The 18189-nt window shown below is 36.6% G+C and overlaps 1 protein-coding gene across 2 annotated transcripts in view; it reads right to left on the reverse strand.

The window, feature by feature from the left end:
- The window catches only part of LOC306848685 (stalled ribosome sensor GCN1-like), a 45296-nt gene extending 29104 nt beyond the window's left edge, over positions 1-16192 (reverse strand). For both annotated transcript variants that reach the window (XM_079383379.1, XM_079383378.1), the window contains exons 1-24: positions 16145-16192; positions 15298-15406; positions 14637-14700; positions 14426-14557; positions 13226-13334; positions 12968-13066; positions 11046-11180; positions 10159-10227; positions 9966-10074; positions 8025-8099; positions 7820-7948; positions 6733-6783; positions 6166-6264; positions 5302-5475; positions 5063-5215; positions 4887-4979; positions 4738-4813; positions 4022-4181; positions 3753-3942; positions 3545-3669; positions 2335-2513; positions 2145-2238; positions 1280-1393; positions 985-1183 (exon numbers count right to left, since the gene is read on the reverse strand). In XM_079383379.1, coding sequence (XP_079239505.1) covers positions 985-1183; positions 1280-1393; positions 2145-2238; positions 2335-2513; positions 3545-3669; positions 3753-3942; positions 4022-4181; positions 4738-4813; positions 4887-4979; positions 5063-5215; positions 5302-5475; positions 6166-6264; positions 6733-6783; positions 7820-7948; positions 8025-8099; positions 9966-10074; positions 10159-10227; positions 11046-11180; positions 12968-13066; positions 13226-13334; positions 14426-14557; positions 14637-14700; positions 15298-15406; positions 16145-16162 — 2755 coding nt within the window. In that variant the 5' untranslated portion in view covers positions 16163-16192. The remainder of the gene's footprint in view (positions 1-984; positions 1184-1279; positions 1394-2144; positions 2239-2334; positions 2514-3544; positions 3670-3752; positions 3943-4021; positions 4182-4737; positions 4814-4886; positions 4980-5062; positions 5216-5301; positions 5476-6165; positions 6265-6732; positions 6784-7819; positions 7949-8024; positions 8100-9965; positions 10075-10158; positions 10228-11045; positions 11181-12967; positions 13067-13225; positions 13335-14425; positions 14558-14636; positions 14701-15297; positions 15407-16144) is intronic.
- Between the last annotated feature and the right edge of the window lie 1997 nt (positions 16193-18189).

The raw sequence follows: 18189 nt of genomic DNA on the forward strand, positions 1-18189 counted from the left end.
TATTAAATGTTATTTAGACAGATGCATATTCAGATGCCTATTGAGAAATATTTTAGCTGTTGAAATAATACTTTTATTTTGTTTTATTTGCACAAATATTCATTTTAGAAATGTAAAAAAAAATGTAAAGAAATGTTGAAATTTACATTTCTAAAATGAATATCCATTTGTGTCTAAATAAAATAAAGTAAAAAAAAAAAAACATCTGTTGAAATTTATTTTATTTAGACAAAAATTGATATTTCTTTTAGAAATGTAAATTACTTTAGCTGTTGAAATAACATTTCTTTTAAAATGTAATTTAATTTACACAAATACATATTCACTTTTAAAATGTCAATTGTTTTAGCTGTTGAGATGATACACTTTTTAAATTTTATTTTATTTACACAAATGCATATTCACTTGAGCCACAATCACACACTAAAACAAAAATACGACATCTGTTATTGATATGTGACCCTGGACCACAAAACCAGTCTTAAGTGTCAATTTTCATCTGAAAGCTGAATTGATGTATGGTTTGTTAGGACAATATTTGGCTGAGATACAACTATTTGAAAATCTGGAATATGAGGGTGCAAAAAAAAAACTAAATATTGAGAAAATCGCCTTTAAAGTTGTTCAAATGAAGTTCTTAGCAATGCATATTACTGATCAAAAATGAAGTTTTGATACATTTACAGTAGGAAATTTACAAAATATCTTCATGGAACATGAATTTTACTTTTGGCATAAAAGAAAAATGGATAATTTTGACCCATACAATGTATTGTTGGCTATTGCTACAAATATACCCCAGCGACTTCAGACTGCTTTTGTGCTCCAGGGTCACATATGCAAAAACAATGTTGGGCAGTAATAAATGTTTATGTGCAATAAAAAACAACAACAATTTATATGTGAAAACAAGGACAACAAAAACAAGTGAAGACATTAAATAAGAGTAAATGGTTATAAACAAACAGGAAAAGGAAGGCATACCCAGGTAGTGCAGTTCTTTAGGCATGAGAGTAACGCCGATGTGCAGGAAGACCTGTTTGAGGCGGGGAGCAGCCAGAGGAGACTGAAGGAGGGGCAGAATAACCTGCAGAACTCCAGGAAGATGCATCCAGATCAGAGGAGGACGACGGGCCAGAGCCGCCTCCAGCAGACCGACTGCACACTGCATCTCCATGTCCAGCTGAGACAGAGCAAGAGAGACAGAGACACGGCTCAGTGGTTTGTTCACAATGCTGGGCGTATCTCAGGTGGTCTTTGGTACCATATGACCTCTCACCTCCTGCAAACGCTTGCGGATGCCTGACTCTTTCTCCAGCTGGTTCTGCATGATCTCCTTCTGCTTGCTGGTCAGCTGGATCTCCTCTTTGATGCCTTTCTTCTTCTTGATCTCCTACAAGGCAAACAAAAGGGGGAGCTCAATCAGTATAAAACAGAGAGCACTGCACCAGATACAGTATCCCACAATGCAATGTGCTTGTTTCCTTTCCAGTGTGACTGATTAAGTAGAGCCAAAACAGCCCAGATATTTATTTATTTTAATCTGATTCCCAAAAGTTGTATATGTATATTGATCTATTTTTATATATTTGATCATTTTAATGTATCTTAGTTATTTAATATATCTAATATATTGACAATATATATTGACAATAAAGCAGACTTGACTTGACTGACTTTATTTATAATTTAATATATTTTAGTTCATCACAAACATTTTTTTTTTTAGAAATTATTATTACTGGATACTTTTTAATATGTATAAAATATACAGAATTGCAAGATGCACAAAAATTGCTGAAATATAAACTCATTCATTATATATTTTACAAAATATTATAATACTTAAAAAAAAAAAAAAAAAAAAAGAATCGGACTACTATTTTTATGCAAAATATTGTTTTATAAAATTGCAAAATAATGGTTTATTTTCAAGATGACAACTAGACATCACTCAAAAATCAACAGGTTATGCAGTGAGGTGAGCATGTTGTGCATTTCAGTTGGAAGTGTTTCTCGCTGTGTACTGTAAATACTATTTTTGACTAAACAGTGTACAGTAACTACACCGTCTGCAGTAGTAAACAATGTCGAGTCCTGAATGAATGAATGAATGAATCATTTGTTGTATTTCTCTCTTTCACCTCTTGAAGCTCCAGTTCAATGATCTGCTCTTTGAAGGAATATGCCTTATTCTCTCTTTTCATGTTGCCTTTCTTTGTGCTCTCCTGCTGAGCGCTGCCAAAAACAAGACAAGAAATTACCCGATCCATGTGATTCTCATTCTTTCATCTCGGAATGTTTATTCACTCCGTCTTGTTCAGTTGACTTTACCTCATAATGACGCTCTTGTCGTGAAGTTCTCCCTCTGGTGTTTGCATGATTGCATACTCCTGACGCATCACCTGCCTCAGCTCCGGATTGGACAAGTGCTGGGTCACATGATCCATGACACGCGGCAGCAGTTTGGTGGGAGACAGACGAGACAGAGAACCGACAGCATTCTGAACAGCCTACGGAGAGAGATGCACAATATCAATCATAAACGCAACATAAATCTGGCCGAATGTCCTATTATGTGACAACACAATGTGACTAGAGTGTAACATGACATATTGTTAAGTTTAAAATTATTACTTCTATGACATATATGGAATCCTGTTTACACCACGGAATAAAACAAAGTGAAAACTCTCACAATTCTGTAAAAAATATATATTTTTTTTAAATAATAATAATTGTGAGATATAAACAGAATCTTGTTGACTTTCTCACAATTCTGACTTTTTTTCTCAGGACTCGCAATTGTTTTTTTTTTTGTTTTTTTTACAGAATACATTTTTTTTTTTAAAGTAATTGTGACTATCTCATAAGAAAAAGTCACAAAAAGACTCAAGTGTGAAATGTAAACTCTGAATTTTGCGCTATAAATGCAGAATTGCGAGATATAAACTCAAATTCTCAGAAAAAACTAAAAATTGCAAGATAAACAGATATGTGACATATGAACTTGAATTCTGAGGAAAAAAAGGGTCAAAGTTGTGAGATGTAAACATGCAATTTTGCATTTATATCTCGCAATTCTATTTATTTCTGAATTTGGACTTTTTCAGAATTGTGACAAAAAAGTCTGAACTGTGAAATTGCAGCAATTATCTTTTTTGTTTTTAATCCATGGTGGAAAAAAGCTTCCACAGACACATGCTATCCAGCTAACAAAAACGCTCATTAACCAGAAAAGAATAGAAAAATTCATGATTCCGCTTTGCTAAAAATACAGTGTTTTGTTAGACAAAATATTTAAAGTATTGCATTTTATTAAATAATGTATTCTAGTTTTAGTTGATCAATGTAATTACTATAAAATCTATACGATACTTAATTAATAAACATGAAAGCTCAAAAGGGTGAGCTTCCGGGTGGGTTTACCATATTTGATGCACTCTTTGTATATCAGTGTTGATCATTGTTTAAATTGTTGTATAGTGATATATATCTACAGCACTAAAAATAACAATGCAGCAGTAAATGCAGCCAGTCAGACCTGATTATCTGTGTTGGCTTCTAGCAGGCGAGGTAGAATCATCTCCAGGTGTTTATCGATGAATTCAGCAGCGTCCAGCTTCATGGTGGACAGCAGAGAAGGCCACATCTCAGACCTGAGGGCCACTGAAAGAGAAAAAGCGATATGAACACAGGATTCAGAAGCAGCTGTTGGGATATTCCTGTACGGATACATCAGAGAGACGGACCGATGGACGGATGATGTGTTACGATGAGAATATCCAGGGCCAGTTTCTCAGTCTCCGCCGGGTCGTTCCACTGAGCCGCCACCGAGCAGATCACGCTCAGAGCGTCCAGCAGGATCCGCGGGGCGACGTAAGAGCGTCCGATCTCTGTGAGCTCGCCCGTCTCCGTATAAACAACATCCGACGGCAGAATCTGATTCAAGAGACGTAAGAGTGAGCAATACAATACACATGAGTGTAGAGTAATCATTCAGTTCCTCGCCATCCCTCACCTTGTGTTTGTTGATGACGACACGCAGTTCTCCCAGAAGGCCGTGTGCCAGGCTGGAGCCGCCCAGCGAGGACAGGAGTTTCTTCACAGTCTGCTGAGCACGCTTACGCACACGCCACAGACGGGAGAGCAGCGCCATCACTGTGGCCTGATGGTACATCCTGAGGACAGCAGACAAGCGTTTGAGTCACATGATCACTTCTGCATGTATGAAGTAAAGATTTTGCACTATTGTTGAAAGTCAAAATTGACCTTGTTTACTTTCTTAATGACTATTCCTGGTCTTTTGTGGAAAAATATAAGATTGTACATTTTTGAATAGAAATATAACTTTTCCGCTGTAACTTCTCTCTGGAATACTTTTTTTGTGATCAGCAGTGTTATTATATTAATTTGCATATTAATTTGGTAAGTAGCTGTGTAATAAGTGGCTTAAGTGCGTTCTTTAAAACATTTTTAGGGCGATACAAGATCCCATTAGGCTTTAGTTTGCATATCATAGTCCACTTTTAGTGATCCTAGTGTCGCTTTAAAAATACTAATTTAGGAAACTTTAATCATTACGAGAATAAAATGATTTACAAATGCTTAATTTATATAATTATTGACATTTGTAGCATAAATAAATAATATACTGAATAAATAAATTCATAAATACATAATGAAAAATTCTATTCTTCTATTTAAAACATCCCAGGGGAAATTGCAGCAACTCACTGAGACTTGCTGTTGTTAAGTCTTTGTGGCTGATCCAGGAACAGTCTTTCACACAGCAGCAGGACGGTGCACAGAGCTGCGGGTACAGGACAACATTAACATTGGCAAAAAAATATACTGGATCAATTCAACAACTGGAGAGTTCTGACCTTCTTCACTGGCCTGAGAGAGGAACTTCTCGATAGTGAACAGAGGCTTCTTTTCATCTAGTATCAGGTTCCAGAAGGACGCCAGCTTCGCTTCTGAAGACACAGAGGAACATGAAGATAAACGTTTCCAGCATGAGACACAGGAAAACTCTATTGGTCTCCGTGTGAGCGCTCACCGGGCACAGAGTCGAGTACAGACAGCCGACAGAGCAGCACAGAGGCAGCCACGCCTTCAGACAGCAGAGAATGCTGGGTATTCTGAGCAGCAGCTTTCTCCACAGTCTGGATGAGGAGAGGCAGGAAGTCCACAGCCTGACTGAGAGCGTCGCCTGAACAGAGACACAAATGCTGTTCATTCTGGCTAAACATCAGCAACAGGAGGATAAATCTGAAGTGTCCCAGCAGCCCGACTGACCTTTGAAAGCCCCGATCAGGGCCTGGAGATACGCGTGGCGCACAGGGGACGTGGATGTCTTGAGGGTGAAGGCTTTTTTAAACCATTCTCTTGACTCTGAAGGCACGTTCACCGTGAAACGGCTCGTCCACTGAGATAAAACAGACACCGCATGCACCAGCGTCCCCTCATGGACTACAAACACACACATACACATGAGGAGAGAGAGAAAAACAACCAGCAGATATTAGGTTTTTGTACATGTTTAAGAACTTTAAGACTGTTTAATGCACATCAAATTACAAACGTATATACATTTTGCAACAAGTAAAAAACTATATTAAGCCATTAAATAAATAAATTGATAAAAATAAATAAAATCTTGATATTTATAGATTTCCAAACTGTTTTTGTCAATGTTTGACCTTAAACATTTACTTGAAGCCCCGCCAGAAATTGTGAGTTATTAAATTTAATAATATTTAATATTATAGTAATATTTGCATGTTCACAGCTCTCTGATATCGCTTACTGGTCACATGACATCCAGGTAAACAAATACAATATTTAATCTTTTTTAGTAAAAGTTTTATTTTGAATGTTTTTACTTCAACAATATTTATTTGGCATTTACATTTGTGCATTTAACAAGCACTTTTTTCTAAAAACGGTCGACAGAAAAAAACAAAAGCTATTCTAGGTTAGGAAGGTTTTTTTAATGCAAATAATTTGACATAATTATGATTTTCTGTAAACAAACTCATTGTTCCCTTACAAATTCTAATTTATGAAAGCAGACTCAATCATGTATGAATTGGCATGAAAAATGCATATTAAAAGAGCTATTTTTTTTTTAAGTATATTAAAAAACAGTACGGTTCTCACCTTCCTGTTGCAGGTATGGAATGAACATCACAGCCACGCTGGAGCTCAGAGACTGAGAGGAAGCGCCAGAGACGCCATGATGACTGCAACTTCTGATTCCTGTTTCAAAAACACTCGTTAACCATGATCAGCATGATAGCAGGCACTTCCGTGAATGCAAAAGTCTCACAGATTCACTCAGAAGAAAGAATGTGATTTGGGAGCTACGCTTGAGGGGATGATTTTCAAATGTTGCATTTACAAAAAAATAAGGTCTTGATGCACGTTTATTAAAAGTGAAACTTCTAGCTTGTTCTAAAAATGCAGCGTTCATTTGCGAGATGCTGCAAAAGATGCAAGATGTGAGTGCAACAAAGATGTAGTTTAAGTTTACATAATAATTAAGCAGTGCAGTTGCATGCAAAAACACATTTCCTTATGCAAATTAGCAGTGGTAAAGACTTTCAAGATTCATCGCCATAAGATCTAATTTTCTCTAAATACAATAGAAAAACAGTATGTAAAATCATGTACAACTAAAACAGTCCAACTGAGCGTATGAGAGAGATAGAATGGCAGAATATTCACCTGACAGAACGCTCATCTTCTGCGCCACAACAGTGAGCTTCCCCTCGGAGCCTGAGCAAAACAAAACAGAAAATTAGCAAAATCCTGCTTGAAATATTTAGCTGATTCTGGTTGTGTACAAGATCTCTTGTATCCATAAACCCATACTTCTTCATGATTGTTCCCATGACTTTCCAGTCATTAATGAACTCAATAAAATGAATAATTTGACTGAGCTGAGTTTATTGTGCTTTTCCATGTATGTCTGGTTTCAAACCTCATAATTAATATATTGAAATGCTTATTATTGTACACTATTTTTGACACAGTTAGGGTTTAAAAGACCACTGTCAGTGAACTGAATTGAGCTGATAATGACATCGACACTGAACAGACTTGAGCTGAATTACAACACTACGTTACCATGTTATTACAGTTACTAGCACTTGTTCATTAATCAAAAAATTGAAAAATTATTTGAAATTTGAAAATTATGAATTGTAGATAGATAGATGTATAGATAACTTAACGATGAAAAAAAGTGATCAGTTTTTCATGCTGCAATGGTTGTTCAATAGGTGTTTATCATGTTTATCAACAATATTCAGTCCCAGAAATGTGTGAGATATGGGAAGGACTAATTACATTAATGATTAAATATACAAGATTAAATAGTTGACACTAATATAACTTCACAGATAATTTGACAAAAAGTATTTTTGGCACCTAATGGTACGCCATACGTAACCAGCTCCAAAATGACCCGAACACAAAATGTGTATAATTTTTTAAAACAGTTATAGCTCTTTAAAAAAAGTTATAAAACATAAAAGAAATTGTATTTTGAGTAAATGTACACTATGTTGTTTTTAGAAATTTTTATGTATCTTTTCAGTGTCAAAACGGACCTGAATGTGTTAATGAGGGTTAAAGCAACTTTTACTCCACGCTAATATCTCTAAAACCAACAAATAACCAATGAAATAAATAAAGCTGCACATTTTTAAAATCACTAATGAATTTGCATGCTATTTTATGGCTTTGCAAGTCACAAAAATGGTCATTTTAAAATTCCATGACTGCCGGAGCCCTGAAAGCATCCACTGACCTCCAAGGATGCCAAAGAGGTGTTTGACAAGGTCCTGGACGGCGCTGGGGTCACTGCACTGCTGGGCCAGATTCTGGAGGGCCGTCACCGCCTGCTCCATCAGCTCTGGGTTATTGGCCTTCAGCTGACCTAAAACACATGAAAACTACATTAAACCTGCACACGACACCTCAGACGAACATCAATCATACAGACAAGCACTCACTGGAGATTCCCTTCCCGATGTCCAGCGCGTACTGACTCAGATCAAGAGTGAGAGACGCCAACATGCAGGAGATCGCTGGAGGAAAGAATGACAGAGAGATGGAAATGTGTCTATAAAACATAATATGCCAGAATTCTGGATTGCTGAGAGATTAAAAATCAGTAATAGCAGTGACAATTAAAGTAATAGCTTGTTCATGCTTGGTAGAGAGCAAGATCCAAAATGTTTTTTTTCAAAAATTTTCATTCACTCATTCATTAATAAACTAATACATGCATTCAAAAGCAATCATCAGTGGATTGTCAGAAATATTTTTTGCCAACTTCATAATTTTATTATATTTGCCCCCTTTTAATAAAGTTAAAAAGCAACCAGGGTTATTATAGTTAACAAATTAAAACTATAAAAATATTTCCGTTACTAAAAATAACCATTAATTGAAATAAAGCTATTATATATATATACACACAGGTGCATCTCAGAAAATTAGAATATGGTGAAAAAGTTTTTTCTTGTAACTTATTTCAAAAAGTGAAACTTTCATATATTTTAGATTCATTATATTTAAAGTAAAACACTTAAAGTTTTAATTTAGATGATTAGAGCTAACAGCTAATGAAATATTTATATTTGAGTTTCATTTAATGACCATCTCTACAGTATAAATTCTGGGTATCTCTTGTTCTTTGAAACCACAATAATGGAGAAGACTGCTGACTTGCCAATGATCCAGAAGACGAACATTGACGCCCTCCACAAAGAGGGTAAGTCACAGAGGGTCATTACTGAAAGGGGTGGCTGTTCAAGGAGTGCTGTATCAAAGCATATTAAATGCAAAGTTGACTGGAAGGAAGAAATTGTGTAGGAAAATGTGCACAAGTAACAGGGATGACCGCAAGCTTGAGAATACTGTCAAGCAAAGCTGATTCAAACACTTGTGAGAGCTTCACAAGGAGTGGACTGAAGCTGGAGTCAGTGCATCAAGAGTAACCACGCTCAGACGTCTTCAGGAAAAGGGCTACCAAGCCACTTCTGAAACAGAAACATCATCAGAAGCGTCTTACATGGACTGTGGAGAAAAGAACTGGACTGTTGCTTAGTGGTCCAAAGTCCTCTTTTCAGATGAAAGTAAATTTTGCATTTCATTTGGAAATCAAGTTCCCAGAGTCTGGAGGAAGAGTGGAGAGGCACAGAATCCATGTTGCTTGAAGTCCAGTGTGAAGTTTCCACAGTCAGTGATGATTTGGGCTTTCAGGTCATCTGCTGGTGTTGGTCCACTGTGTTTTCTGAAGTCCACAGTCAACGCAGCCATCTACCAGGAGATTTTAGAGCACTTCATGCTTCCTTCTGCTGACAAGCTTTATGGAGATGCTGATTTCATTTTCCAGCAGGACTTGGCACCTGCCCACACTGCCAAAGGTACCAAAAACTGGTTCAATGACCGTGGTGTTACTGTACTTGATTGGCCAGCAAACTCGCCTGACCTGAACCCCATAGAGAATCTGTGGGGTATTGTCAAGAGGAAGATGAGAGACACCAGACCCAACAATGCAGATGAGCTGAAGGCCACTATCAAAGCAACCTGGGCCTCCATTACACCTGAGCAGTGCCACAAACTGATCAACTCCATGCTGTACTCCATGCCACGCCGCATTGATGCAGATATTTCACTCAGTGTAATGAATCTATATAATATAAACAAGATAGGATCTCGCAAAACATATAGAGCCGAGTCTTCTCCTTTAAGCAGAAATGCATTAGTCAAATCTGTCAAAATGTTATTAAAACTATTAATGTATCTCAATTACACTAAAATAACACTGTCAGCAGCATTCTTTCATAATAATTAGTTCTGAGCATCAACGATTGAGCTCTAATGATGATATCATGATCTGGACACATGTATCCTGATGAATGACTGTGTTAGTTTGCGTGACTCACTCTGGATGGAGTTCTCTGGGCTGCGCAGCAGAGCTTTCTGTAACGTGGGCAGCAGCTGCTCCTTAAACTCCACGTGAGACATGTGGCGAAGCATCGAGCCGCTCTTCTCCTGAAAACACACATCCGGCTTTAGGATTTATGATTTCAACACTACAAAGACTAATTATACAACAAAGACAAAGCAGATTCTCACCAGAATGTGCTGATGGGGTCTGGTCTTACTCATGAGGACCGTCTTCATGTACAGGTCCAACAGAGCCGCCTGAAACACAACAGCGTTGCTGCTGTTAGAACTACATAATACCTGTTAACTAATGGTAAACTCATAGTTAAACTATTAAAAACTGTATTCATTCATCAGCATAAAGCTGAAATCAAATAAAACTGAAATAACAATAAAAAAAACACTTCAAAATCAATGAAATAAATGTTTAAAATAAAGTACTGAAATTACTTAAACGGAATAAAGCTAAATATATAAAAAGCAGAAATCTTAAAAAAAAACAAAAGCGAAAAAAAAATTAAGTTGACAAAAGAACTAATAAAATTACTAAATATTAAACTAAAATTTAAAATATAAAAACAATCAAATCCAAAATATTAATATCATATTTTCCAGGAAATAAGTCACACCTGGGTATAATTCGCATTGTTGAGAGAAAAAAAAACAGATAAGTTGCATCGGTGTGTAAGCCACATTATTATTAAATTCAGCAATAATGTAAAATATCGGCAAATGAAACATTTACAAACTTTATAAACACTTTATAATCATTATTGAGGCCTTTATTATAAACATAAGTATCTCTCTTTTTCAGCACTAATCCAAATGTTTCCATATTCGCAATGTAGAGTAACATTTGGTTGCTAAATTATTTGTTACATAAATTATTTTTTTCTTTTATATTACATTATGAATAAGTCAGAGCATGTTTGAGATGATAAAAAAAAAATGGAACTTATGTTCCAGCAAATATGGTAAATACTATTATGGTAAATAAAACTACTGAAATAAGACCGAATCAGAAGCAGCAGTGCAGTCGACACGTGACAGGTTTAGCACAGGCTTGAGTTTTCCACCTTGTGTTTGTTGATAGTGGCGATGTCTCTCTGCGCAGTGCAGAAATCCACACACAATCCCAGCAGCGGCACAGACACACAGCTCTGATCCAAACACAGCAGAGTGCTCATGTACTGATCCACCAGACCCGGGTTCTGCAGAAGCACAGACCGTCTATTAGTGTAAAACTACAGGGTGTCAACTTTAAACATATTACAGAAAGACTAGTGTTATATTTCATCTGAGCAACAGTAAAAATTGAAGAGACATGAGCTTCAACATTGGCAGAGAAAGGTTTAGATCAATACGAATACTTTTAATCAATAAGGGTGCATTAAATCAAACAAAAGTGACAGTAAACACATTTATAAAGTTATAAAATAATATAAAATAAATGCAGTTCTTTTGAATTTTCTATTCATCATCATCATCATCTCGTTTGGCTCTGTACGAAGGCGGTCGCATTTTTCTTCCCTCCCTCCCTCCTGAACTTCCCTGCTTGCTCTCTTGTATTGTCCTGTCCTTCTTAAGAGACTCTCGCTGCACTATTTACAAAACCGAAATTATGGATCTGATCAACTGGTCTCTAAATGCAATTGACACCATCTTCTCGAGTAGGAAAGCGGGATCTGGAGAACCGAAATGTCCCGCTGGGACGTTTGCTGCTGGCTACACGATGGACGCATGGGAGAGATGGCGGGTCGTGTGTCTGGCGGCTCTCTCCGTGGAGGACATTGAAGACATCTTCTTATTCGGAACAATGATAACTGGGTTTCTGCTATTTGGATTAGGCGTTGCCCTAAATTATCAGAAAATTAAGGAGACGGGACTGGCTATCCAAAACCTCTCACGGCTGCCCGTCATGAAAAATTGATGGACATGGAGATCAGAATGGACAATGAGAATAGCTGTGAAACTGGAAGACAGCTGTTCGCCCTAAGACAAAACAATCTTATCTCTTTCCGGCTTCCCACAACAGAACGGCTTGGCAAGGACGCTCTGGTATCAACTCTCCGGTGAATACTGCAGGGAGACGCTCTTTCTTCCATTCCCTCCTCCCAAAAACACCTTGTTATTGTCGGGCGCTTGTGCTCTGTCCAAGGACGTTTCCATGGCAATTGCTATGTCGCATCACAACCTGCGAACTGAGTCGACTGGTTTGGAGTGCTGGCGAAACGGATTTCAAGGCATACGAACTCACACGAACTTACACATACACACACTCATACACCTCCCTAACCCCATCCCACGCCTTCGTCGCTTCATCCTGTCAGGTGTTAACGGGTCCGTGGGTTTGCGCTGTGATGGCTGCTGGCCGGATGGCTGTTTCGTCTGAACTAGGATTACTATGCAAGTTATGTTCCTGTGTTGACTGTGCTTTATGCTGAGGTTTTTTGTCTGTTCTCACACTGCACTCTCTTCCAAGAACGCAGTGCGAGGACACTTTTTTTTCTCCTCTCTTTCCTCATGTTATGCTGTATTTCTTCTTCTCTATTGCATTTCGTTGCCTTGTACCTACATGTGCAATGACAATAAATTGAATCCAATCCAATCCAATCAAAGAATCCTTAAAACAAACATATCACAGTTTCCAAAAAGATATTAAGCAGCACAACTGTTTTCAACATTGATAATAATCAGAAATGATTCTTGAGCAGTAAATCAGTATATTAGAATGATTTCTGAAGATCATGTGACACTTAAGACTGAAGTAATGATGCTGAAAATTCAGCGCTGCATCACAGAAATAAACTACATTTTAAAATAAATTAAATTAGTAAACAGCCATTTTAAACTGTAATAATATTTCACAATATTACTGTATTTTTAATCAAATAAATGCAGCCTTGGTGAGCAGAAGAAACTCTCTCAGAAATCTTAGCATCCTCAGTCTTTTTAAGTGTAGTGTACGAGACTTCAGACTGAATTCATTTAGCTTTACCTCCTTCAACAGCTTGTTAAAGCGTTTGCTGATCGACTTGAGAGCGTTCCCTGAGGCTCCGCCCACTGCCTCCGCCAGCAGCAAACTCTGAACCTCAACCTGATTGGAGGAGACACAGAGAGAGTATGTGATTGGACAGACAGCATGTAAAAACTTCAAAACAATAATAAACAGACGTACAGGTTTTGAACAATAGCTAATCTGAACTATGACTAATAAAGATAGTAATGCAACTGTCTAAGTGGCAAAACAACTGACCAGTTTCTTCCAGTTGGCACCTTCTCTTTTGTCTGCGGAGGGGAAGACGGTCCGAACGATTAAGCAGGTCCAGGGCAGGGCGCAGCAGGCTCCTGAAGCCGTGCTCTTCCTGCATACATGTTTTGACATTATACTTGATTGTAGCTCATCATAGAGTCATTTGCATCTGATAACTATAGGATTCCTGGGGCTCTATGAAATGCGTTTTATTTTCTCCCAAATTCTGTGTATTACGTTTGAATTTTTCAGAATTCCTTTTTAAGGTTTAAATTAAATTTAGTAATCAAATGTCATGACATTCATACAATTTAACATCAACTTATTAAAAGTTTCATAAAGAAATACATTTTTAGGGCCCTATGAAATCCAATTAATTTTTTCCCAAATCCCATTTTTTCTGTTTGAATTTTTCTAAATTATATTGTTGTAATTTAAAAACATGTCTAATTAATTAAAATCATAAAACTTATACAATTTAACAACAATTTATTAAAACATTAGCAAAAATTACATTAAGGCCCAATGAAATCCTATAAAAAAAATTCTGGATTCAGTTTAAAGTAAAGTAATCAAAAAGTATGTCTAATCAATTAAAATCATACGGCATATACAGTTTTACAGCAATTAATTACATTTTTAACAACAATTAAATTTTTAGGGCCCTACATATCCATTTAATGCCCCTCCCACAAATTCCATGTTTTCTATATTTATGGCTTACTATTAAAAAAAGAAAGAAAACTTTAAATAAAAAAAATAATGATATTCCTTAAAGATTTAGTCGCTAATTATAATTTAATAATTTTAATTATCATTATTACTTTAATATGTACATTCTACCGCACTATAGTAATATATTTTATATTTTTTTTTATTGACAGGTCTGTTTGTATATATAACGTAGCGATAGTCTCTCAAATTAAATGGTGAAATGCTGTTAAAGTGACTGTCTGGAGATGCAGACTTCATATTTAAATAATCTTTTTGCGAATTAATATTCACAAACACTAGTTTATGTCATGATCTGATTCCCTGTACCACCCCACTTTTGATTTATTTATCTACATTTTATATAATTTCCTGACATTCCATGTTATACTATGAAAAAAAAATAGTTTTTTTATGATTGGATTCCACAATTCTGTCCATGTTTGGCACATTACGGAAATCACAGTGTTCTGTATAAGTGTGGTCACTCACCCGGGCATCGTGCCCTTGCTGACCACCCCGCAGCTCAGCAGACCGGGAGGGAGGTTGGTCGCAATGGCATCAGGCTGTGATTGGACGAGCACCTCGATGACCGAGAGCAAAGCTCGCCGAGACGCAGCATCCCTGAGAGGAGAAATCAAACCAACCTTCAGAAGAAGAACATGCTTTAGTGGACAGAGGAGAGGAAACGGCTCACACTCACCTGTATCTGTGCAGAGTGAGATAGAAGAGCTTACACAGTCCTTTAATGGCCGGCTCAGGAAGATCTGAGGAGAGAATTTAACCACAAAGCATTAGAGGGTTTCACATCACTCCAAACTCATATCTGAATATGCACGTGTGTGCATGCAGAGTAAACAGACACTACTGCTCAAAACGTTTTTAAAGAAATTAATACTTCTATTCAGCAAAATGGCATTAAACTGATCAAACGTGACAGTAAAGACATGTATAATGTTTCTACTTCAAATAAACACTGTTCTTTTGAAATTAATGTTCATCAAAGAATTCAGAAAAATAAAATGCATCACAGTTTCCAAAAAGATATGAAGCAACACATCTGTTTGATAATAATCTGAAATGTTTATTGAGCGGCAAATTAACATATTAGAATGATTTCTGTAATTTATGAGTTAAACTGGATAAATTACATTTTAACATATATTCAAATAGAAAACCGTTATTTGACAAGATTTCTGTTTTTACTGTATTTTTGATCAAATATATGTAGCCTTGGTGAGCATAATGGACTTTAAAAACATGTAGTGCATGATTTCTAATAACAGAATATAGTGAACAACTGATGCTTTAACAGTGTTTGGTCACTGTAATGACACAGAACATCTTTAGTCTGATAAACTCACCCTTTCCTTTCACACATTCCTTCAACTCTCCAAGAATTGCTTTGCGCTCTTTAACGCTGGATGAGGTGACTTTCACAGCGAATCTCTTCAGTGTGTCTGAAACCTGCCCCTGCAAACACACAGATAGCAGCCATCAGTACTTACTGTGGTAAACCCTCCAGCACTGCTGATCAGACACATGCAGCTAAATCATATTACACTTTACCATGGTAAACACTGTTACCGACACAATATGCATCACTCCATGTAGTGTTACTATAATAAAGCATGCGTTGGCATTGTATTAGTCACCACTGTCATAAAACAACAATACAAATGGCTCATATACCGACAGAGGGATATTCACTCATTAGCAGTTCAGGCATGAATTATATTTACATAAGTGACTCCTACAGTGATGGTATCAGGTGATTGTTTGATCAGGTTTATGTAGCACGGCATTTTGAAGATTACCGTGATATTACAGTGCTATATTTCCAAAATAACAAAACAAAACATGGTTTTACCATGATACTGTGTCCTTAAACATGGTACTTCTGGCACTTTCTCGTTAGAGTCTGAAGTGAATGCGTGTTTGAGATCAGCAGATGCACAATTAAGTCTCGTTCTCTGTCATATTACCGTGAAATCATAATAAATGCGTGTGTTATGCAACTGTGGTATCATTAATGTATCATTATTAACACCTTCACGCACTAGCGCGCGCGCGCAGCGTTTTCTAGTGTATCTGAACAGCACGCGCTCGTAGATCATGCATCATCTTCTTAGAAAACTCATAAGAAAGAGGTGAGATACTGAAGAAAAGTTAGCGTTTTAATGTTCATGCCGCGGATCGAATCACACCAACCTGCGTGTCCGCCGCCATCTTGCCGGCCTCGATTTGGAAAGGCTTTAAGTCGTCACTTCCGGAGTCATTACCATCCTCGGCCACGTGCTTCTGCGGGTTTGAGTTTGTATTTCCTCCGTAGCGCTTCTACAACAAATATTCAACAGGCCTGAAAGGATTTTTCCCCCTAATTTTCAACAAATTATCAGTGAATGAAATAATCCAAAATTCTATTTAAACTGAAAGTTTTTAGCATAAAATAAAATACAACAACATTTTAATACATTCCCCCCAAATAAATCTGCCACAAATTAAACTTTTAAAGTATACCAATATTAAAAAAATAAATAAAAATAATTCTGCACAAAAAAAAATTAGTGTAGGCCAGGGGTTCTCAAAGTCTACATTCAAAGGTCCAAATCTGAATTTTCATCAGTGTCAAAGGTCCGGATCAATTGGTTATTACAAAACGTGTTTTTAATAAACATACATAACATATAACAAATAAACACTCATTTAAAAAAAAAAAAGGTTCCCTTTGCATTCAAAATACTTTAATAACAAGTGCAAAAGTGGCAAAACAATTAATTTAAGTGTCAGCAGTAGAAGTCGACCTATAATGTTTTTTCTCTGGCCAATGCCGATATTTAGAAATCAGGGCAGCCTATGGCCGATATATGATGCTGATTTTTTGGGCCGATTTTCTCTTTTTTTCCCTTTATATCAAAAAAGAGTTTGCGTAAATGCAGGGCACAATATAGTAATAGTAGTAGTAGTAGTAGCCTAATTCATAGTAATAATACATGGCTCAAAACTTAAGCACCTTCTCAAAACAGTTCTGAAGCATGCTTTTTTGTTTATGTTTGCTGACAGACACCAGTGTTTCCCGCAGACTAGCAAATGCAAGTTGATTCTCTGCCAGCAGGAGGCGCTGTTGGAGCGTGATATATAGCTGTTTCCCCGGTAACGACTGTAATCAAATAAGCGCTACTATCAGCCATTACAGGAAAGACCAAATGAAAATTGACATCAAAGCTTTTCTGAAGAAAACGGACGGTTCTTTTAAAAGATACGTTCATATAAAAACACCCGCGCAGCATTTTATTTTTGAAACGCGCAGTGCTCAGTTTATTCAACGAAGTATAAGCCTTTTGGAAAATCTATTTGTAGCGGTCAGTTTTGATATTGTGGCAAGCCGCCACAAATAAATGTATACACTGGGCACTGCTATAAGACAAATTGCCATAATATAAGTGATAGCAAAACAAAACAAAAAAATTAAAATATTAGCGTGAAATGTCGCCCGATTACGTCAAACGTCATACGCTCACTGGATGTCATGATGACAACAAATATCATGAAGGAAACGTTTCAATATCTCGCCTGCAATTTCGGACCTTCTCCAAAAGACATAAAAAAATAAGAATAAATAAACAAATGATTTACAAGTTTAACGTGCGTTTATCAAAGTATGAAATATAATTAGTGTTCTTGAAATATGAAATAGAAGCGGGTCCGGATTGAAGTCCGGACTTTGAGAAGCACTGGCCTATATATTTAGCAGATTGTGTCAACACTGATATTGTTATATGACTTTAATTGTTAGATACAGCCGATAAGATTAAATAAAAATACTGTTTTGTGTACAAACGTCTAGGCAAATATGTTTAAATATTCATTTAATAATAAACAACATCAGGAGGAAAAATATTCAGTGCATTAAAACACCAAATTTATTTGTATATAATTGCATGAATTGAAACAATAACAATACTCACAAAACAAAATGTGACAGTGTTACAGGAGAAAACAAATATGCATAGCTGATTTCACATTGGGTAAATGATAATACTGTAAAGGGACACTAAAATAATGACTGATGAACAGAAATAGAAAAGCGTCAGATCAATTGATATGATAGAAAATCTCACAATAAACAAAAGGCACAACATTCGACCAGTGTACATGAGTAATTAAAACACATAAGGATATCATATGATCCCTAGATTTCCACCGCAGCTTCTTTTGGCACATATAGCGATTAGGAGACAGCGACAGATTATTAC

This window comes from Barbus barbus, assembly GCF_936440315.1.
Source record: "Barbus barbus genome assembly, chromosome: 28".
NCBI lineage: Eukaryota > Metazoa > Chordata > Actinopteri > Cypriniformes > Cyprinidae > Barbus > Barbus barbus.